Below are 6,637 nucleotides of genomic sequence, written 5' to 3'. Positions count from 1 at the left end.
CTCTGCGCCAGCTTCTTGCAAGAGGGTCCGCTTGTGGCCCCACGTAAGTGAGGCTCGTTGGGGAGCAGTCCGGGAGGCATTCCGGAGGCTGGGGAAGCAGGACAAGCGCCAGCACAGTCTGAGGCAGGACCAGCATGGCAGTCAGGAACGGCCGTGGGGGGAACTAGGCACACTGGGGGCCAGAGACAGGGGTGGGCACAGATAATGGGGTCTTAACTCAGGCTGAGGCCTCTGAGCCGAGAAGTCCAGTTAAGGCAGGATAGCTAAGGGCTCACATGAACTCGGCAGCCAGGACACATGGTCAAGACAGGAAGTAGCTGCAGACCCCTCCTCCTTTTGTCCCCTCTTCCCTGGGCAGCCTCCTGGTGCCTAGTGACAGCTTGGGCTCCAGGCCTCGTGGTCGTTTTCCTCAGAAAGTCCAACTTCCCGTCTCCTCCCTCCTTTTATCACCCTTCTCCCTGGGGATCCCCAGGGCTCAGTTCCACAGCAGGACCAGGGCAGGGAGGTCCAGGGACATGTGGGGTCTTGAGCAGACCAGAGTGTCTGTTCATTTTAGGGAGGTGGGACAATCACATTACCTGAACAGGATGCTCCGAAGACTGAACACAGCTAGGGAGAGCTAGGTGATAACCAGCTGGGAAGACCTGCGATGGGAATTCAACACCCAGAGGGATATGTACAGTTGCACGCCACATAATGACCTTTTGGTCAATGATGGACCTCATATGGGCTGGTGGTCCCATAAGATGAGTATAGCCTGGGTATGTAGTAGGCTCTACCATCTAGGTGTGTGTAAGAGTTCTCTTTGATATTCTCCCAACGATGAGATCACCTAAGGACGCATTTCTCAGAACGTGGCCCCGTCATTAAGTGACACATGGCTGTATGTGGTCAGAGTGCAGCACGGCAAGCAGACCTCAGATAAACTAGTCTTTTAAATGGCATCAAACCAAGTTAAAAAAATATTTTTTTTCTTTGTTAGTTATCAAATTTTTTATACAGATTTTATATAAATAGTCTCTCTACATTTTTACATGAACCTTTTATTTTAGGATAGTTTTAGATTTTAGAAAAGTTATGAAGACATTGCAGAGTTCCCAGATACCCCACACCCAGTTTCCCCTATTAGTAATCTCTTACATTAGTATGGTGCATTTGTCACAATTAACAAACCAATAATGATGTATTATTATTGACTGAAGTCCATACTTCATTCATATTTCCTTAGCTTTCACCTAATGTCCTTTTTCTGTTCCAGGATCCCATCCAGGACACCTCGTTACATTTAGTCATCACATCTCTTTAGGCTCCTCTTGGCTGTGACAGTTTCTCAGTAGTTCCTTATCTTTGAAGACTTTGACAGCTTTGGGGAGGGCCGGTCAGGGATTAGTAATGTCCCTCACTCAAGAGTTGTTTGGTGTTTCTTCTCATGGGCTTAGGGTTTTGGGGGAGGAAGACCAGAGTGGTCAAGTGTCCTTCTCATCGCATCATGTCAAGGGCACATGCCATCAACGTGACTTATGACTGTTGATGTTGACCTTGGTCACCAGACTGGTGAGTGGCTGTCAGGTTCTCCACTGTAAAGTGACTCTTTCCCCCCATCCATGCTGTCCTCTTTGGAGGAAAGTTACTGTGCACAGCCCACACTGAAGGGGCGGGAGTGATGCTGCCCCTCCGTGAGGGCAGAGATCTACATCAACTATTTGGAATTCCTCTGCATGGGAGATGTGCCTATTTCCCCCACTATTTTATTTATTCAATCGTTTATTATATCAGTATGGAGTCATGGATATTTATTTTATACTTTGGGTTTTAATTCCATACCACTTAATTTTCTTGCTCAGGTTGTTCCAATTTTGGCTGTTTTGTTCCTCCACACATTTTTACACACACGTTGTTACAATGAAAGGATTTGTCATCTTTTCGCCCACTCATGTATTCCTCCACCCGACACTGACTGAGCACCTTTGGGGAGTGAGAACTGAAGATACAGAGATGAGGCTGACTCCTCACTCTGCTTTCTCCCCCTAACTGATCTGCTCCCTCTTGCCTTCCCCTCTGATACTCCTTGCTCAGTGCTCTCTTTCTCCCATCCCTCCTGGCCCCACTTTTCCCAGGGACCATTCTTATAGCTCCTGGAATGGAAACTCTGTCCCCCGCTCAAACACTCCCAGGGCGAAAACACATCATTGACCCATCATGCCTGGGAGTGGAGTCCCTGTCTTGCCTGAGGCCCAGAGGGATTCAGGTCTCTGGTCAGGCCTTCTTGGCCCTCTGACCATTCATAGGCAGTGCACAGAGAGAAAGAAAGGAGGAACAGCCTCTTATTTCCCCACAGTTTCTTCTTGGACATTCTCCGAGCTTTCCCCAGCAACAATGAAGGACTGTGAGAGAGGGAAAGGTGTGGAGTGATGGAGATGGGGAGAAGTTGGGCAAAGAGAACAACTGAGACAGGGCTGAGGTCTCCAGGCCCAGAGACAGACCCTGCAGCTGGTGGCCCCCCATGCAGGCCTGGCTGCCCCTCCCTCCCCTCTGCCCACACAGCCCGCCGCTCAGGCCAATGGCTTCCCCAGTCAAGGTGTTGCTCTTTCTCAGTTCTTCCAACTGAGAGAGGCTGGGAAACTGAGGCAGAATCAGGCCCAGCTTCTGGTTTTCTCTCCCCAGAGGCCTCCCCTTTTCTCCACTCCTCCATTGTCAAAAACAGGCTGGGGATGACATGGCTTGGGGAGCCCCACACCTGCTCCTGCCACCTGTCCTCCTGGTGCTCCTGGCCTCAGGTGAGATGGAGGGGGTGAAGGAGAGGGTGGGGCAGGGAGCAGGGTGACTCTGTGACCAGAGGGCTGGCTTTGAAGACCGTGTTCTGGATGTGGGCATCAGAAGTTGCTCCCTGTCCCCTTTCCCTGGCCCTGGGAGAGGTGTGGCTGGGTCCGGCCAGGGCCCTGAACTGAGAGCTTGTTATCCAGGTTCCTGGGGAAAGACAGTCATGCCTGAAGAGTTTCATGAAGTGGCGGGGCAGACACTCTCCGTGCAGTGGCAGTACCCTCCCGAGGGAGGGCCCTACAACAGGAGAACTCGGTGTCAGCAGACATCTTCACATGAGTGTACCTGATCAGTCACCAGCTCCAAGCTCCCGACAGCAGCTCAGGACTCTTGACACATGATCTGGGATGCATTGGGTGCTGGCCTCTTCATCATCACCATGATTCAGCGGACGGAGGAGGACTTCGGGTCCTAATGGTCTAGAAGCTACAACTCTTCCAGGAACTTGGTCACTATTCTCAGAAACATCAGCCTGGTCTTGTCTCCGGAAGAGCTCCTTTCTTAAGGAAATGCCCCCTCCCTCCCAGGCCTGCGGGAAATGTCACTCACCCACTTTGTGTGACTCCATCACCCCAGATCCTACCAGGTCTTCTGCTCTGATCCAAGGAGAGCGGGGGCCCTGGTCTCCAGAGATGGGCTCTCACCTCTTCTCCACTTTGCCAGTCCTGGCCCCAACTAGTAGGAAGGTATGCCCGGGGCTCACCAGAGAGGAGTCCCGAGTCTCGCTCTGATTCTGCCTGTCCCTTGCTTACACACACCCCCCAATAGCTCTAGTGTGTAGACCTTAGGCACAGGTCACCTCTGGCCTAAGGGGCCCTGAGGGATTGTCTCTAGGTCCCCCACTTCCCCTCACAGCTTTGAGGCCAGACCCCATTCTCTCTTCTGGTCCTCTGGACGGTCATTGTCTACTTTCTTTTCTCTTCAGCCCCAACCACTTTCCTGTGTGGACCCCCACCTCACTCCTACCAAGTACAGGTAGGTCTGGGGTCTCAGTGAGGGGAGGGAAGAAGGGTGGCCATGCAGCTTGGGTTAACCTCTGATTCAGGGATGGGAGCACTGGGGGGCCCGGCTCTGAGGGCTGAGCTCCTGGGGCCTGGGCTGGTGGGAAGCTATGTTCAGGGCTTACTGGGCTCAAGACCCAGGGAGATAAATGTGCACAATCTGATCAGATCACAAAGATAGCCATGGATGGGCTGGGTGTCCCAAGGGGCATGCCTGTCCTGGAAGACCCTGGACCTGCATGTCCCAGCTCTGCCCCTCGCTTCCCACCAACTTGGGGAGAAACTGCCCCCCTTAGGGCACAGTACCAGTCTGGACTTCAGCTGGCCTGAGGGACCCTAAGGAGCTGCTCTGTCTCCTCTCCACTTTCTCAAGGGTTTTTGGGGCCAATCCTATTCTCTGTTCTGGTCTCCCAGGCAGCCACTGTCTTCTTTGTGTCCTCCTTAGTTCTGATCATTTCTCCAGAGGGGACCTCTGGCCCACCTTCCCTCAATGGCTCTGAGCACAGGTAAGTCAGGAATGTTACCAGGAGGGAGGGTCCTGGGAAGGGATGGCCAGATAGCTCATGTGGCCTCAGAGTCAGGGAGAGGGGGACCCATGGATTCTTTCCAAGACGGTTGAGGCACAGAGTCCTGCAGAGGAGTTCCCAGGGCTCAGATACAAAGTTGGGGAGAGAGGAATGTGGAAGAGGGTACAGACCATTAATTTGGGAGGAACTATAGTAAAGACAGTTAGACACAGATTTCTGGAATGAGAACAAATGGGACCAAAACAGTGTGGGAGCTGAAGCCTGTGCTGAAATATGTTGAAGGGTGAGGGGTGAGTGTGGAGAGAGTGACCACAGACTGCGGCAGATGGTGGCTAGAGACAAAGCAAGAAATAGGTGAGAGGAAACTTGCTTCTGCTCTTCACTCTTGCAGTCATGGGCCTTGAGACTTCCATGGCTTCTCATTCACCACAGAAATGGGCTGCAGCAGCCTAGATCGCAGGTACTCTAGGGACCACGAGGCACAGCCAGAGCAGTGGGATATTGGTGAAGATAGATGGCCAGCTGCCCATGGGCATTTGCTCCCTAACCACTTCCTTCTCCAAACTCCAAGGCAGGTGGGTTACACACTAGGGAGGATCTCCCAATGAGTTTAAAGGTGAAACCCTGACCAGAGGATGGGAACAGCAGCAATGTGGGTACATTAGGGGGTTCCCTTATGCTCTGCGGCTTATCCTCCCACATAAAACTCACTAGATAGAAGGATTTAGCCTTCCCTTCTTCCACATTACCTGTTACCAGACTGAGTATACGATCATCTCAGGGGAATCTGAATTCACAAGCCAAAATAACTTGGCATCTTTGGAGAACTATTATCTTAAAAGAATGACAACACACCAAATAATAGAAATGATCTGAAGCAGAACTATGGGAACTGACAGTACAGTAATTCCAAGTGAATATGATCAGGAGAGCTAGAGGGGTGAGGGAAGACAGAAACCTGAATCAAGAGAAGAACCAGTAAACAGAGCTAAATGGTCATACTAGTTGTGACAAATATTATAGCTGAAATAAAGACCATCACACGTGATAAATAAAGGATAGATGTGGCTGGAGAGCAAACTGGAAGAGAGGTTGAGGAATTCTCCCGGAAAGTTCCTGGAAAGCAATAAGTGATTAAAAAATCAAAGAGAAGTGAAGAGACATGGAAAAATACATCTACTAGCATACGGTCATTAAGAATCCCTGTGGGAGAGGGGCCGGCCCCGTGGCCGAGTGGTTAAGTTTGCGCGCTCCGCTGCAGGCGGCCCAGTGTTTCGTTGGTTCGAATCCCGGGCGCGGACATGGCACTGCTCATCAAACCACGCTGAGGTGGCGGCCCACATGCCACAACTAGAAGGACCTACAACGAAGAATATACAACTATGTACTGAGGGGCTTTGGGGAGAAAAAGGAAAAAAATAAAATCTTAAAAAAAAAAAAAAAGAATCCCTGTGGGAGAGAAAAGATGGAAAGGAGAAATATTTGAAGAAAAAATTAATATTGATCTCTCAGAATTGTAGAAAAAGATCTCAGATCAAAAAGACTTGTACATTGTCAAGAGAGGTAAACAGGACACACACACACACAGCCCTAGCCCCATTATGTGAAATGTAAGACAATCAAAGACAAGAAGATTTTCAGATCACCTATAAAAGAACAAGAATTAGGTCTACATCAGATTTCTTAAGAAGAACACCAGCTGCAAGACAATTAAGTTAAAATTATTAAAGTATTAAAGAAAAGAACTTAGTACCTAGAATTTTATATCCAGCCAAAGTGTCATCCAAATGTGAGATCACGATGCTTTGGGACTTCTAAGACCTCAGAAGGTTTGCCACATGCAGAGATCCCCACTGAAAACGCTCTTGGAGGAAGTACTCGGTTAAGATGAAAAACAAATTCAGGAGATGCTGCAAGAGGTGAGGAAGTAAGCGTGAGCAAGCACCATGGCAAAGTCTGTTTTTATCCTTTAAAAAAAAGTGGCTAGAACCAAAATGAAGAGAAAGAGAAAACGTATCCATGACAATTGGAAAATAACATTTTAGACAACACCAACTTGGGGTGAGGAGGAGAGAGCAGAGGGCCGTGAAAGGAGGGTTGAGTACTTGTCTCAAGGAGGCAACAGGCAGATGTTGATAGGTCTGAGGCAGCAAGTGGAGTAAATCAATATAAATATGGGTCTTCAGTTAAGGAAATGGAAGGTATACCCTTCACCAGCAAAATAAAACTCTCTCCAAAGGCAAATAGGAAAATAACTCATTTTTAAATAAATCACAGTCGAAGGAGAGA

The 6,637-nt window shown here is 49.6% G+C and overlaps 1 protein-coding gene across 1 annotated transcript; it reads left to right on the top strand.

The window, feature by feature from the left end:
* Nucleotides 1-2,983: 2,983 nt before the first annotated feature.
* On the top strand, nucleotides 2,984-3,428 carry TREML4 (triggering receptor expressed on myeloid cells like 4). The gene is given in 1 exon segment (XM_008527071.2): nucleotides 2,984-3,428. A coding segment is annotated over 1 exon segment (342 nt). The 3' UTR covers nucleotides 3,326-3,428.
* Nucleotides 3,429-6,637: the final 3,209 nt, after the last annotated feature.

This window comes from Equus przewalskii, chromosome 19 (assembly GCF_037783145.1).
Source record: "Equus przewalskii isolate Varuska chromosome 19, EquPr2, whole genome shotgun sequence".
Classification (NCBI taxonomy): Eukaryota; Metazoa; Chordata; class Mammalia; order Perissodactyla; family Equidae; genus Equus; species Equus przewalskii.
The sequence above is the reverse complement of the archived record's forward strand: the minus strand, read 5'-3'. Positions and strand labels throughout refer to the sequence as shown.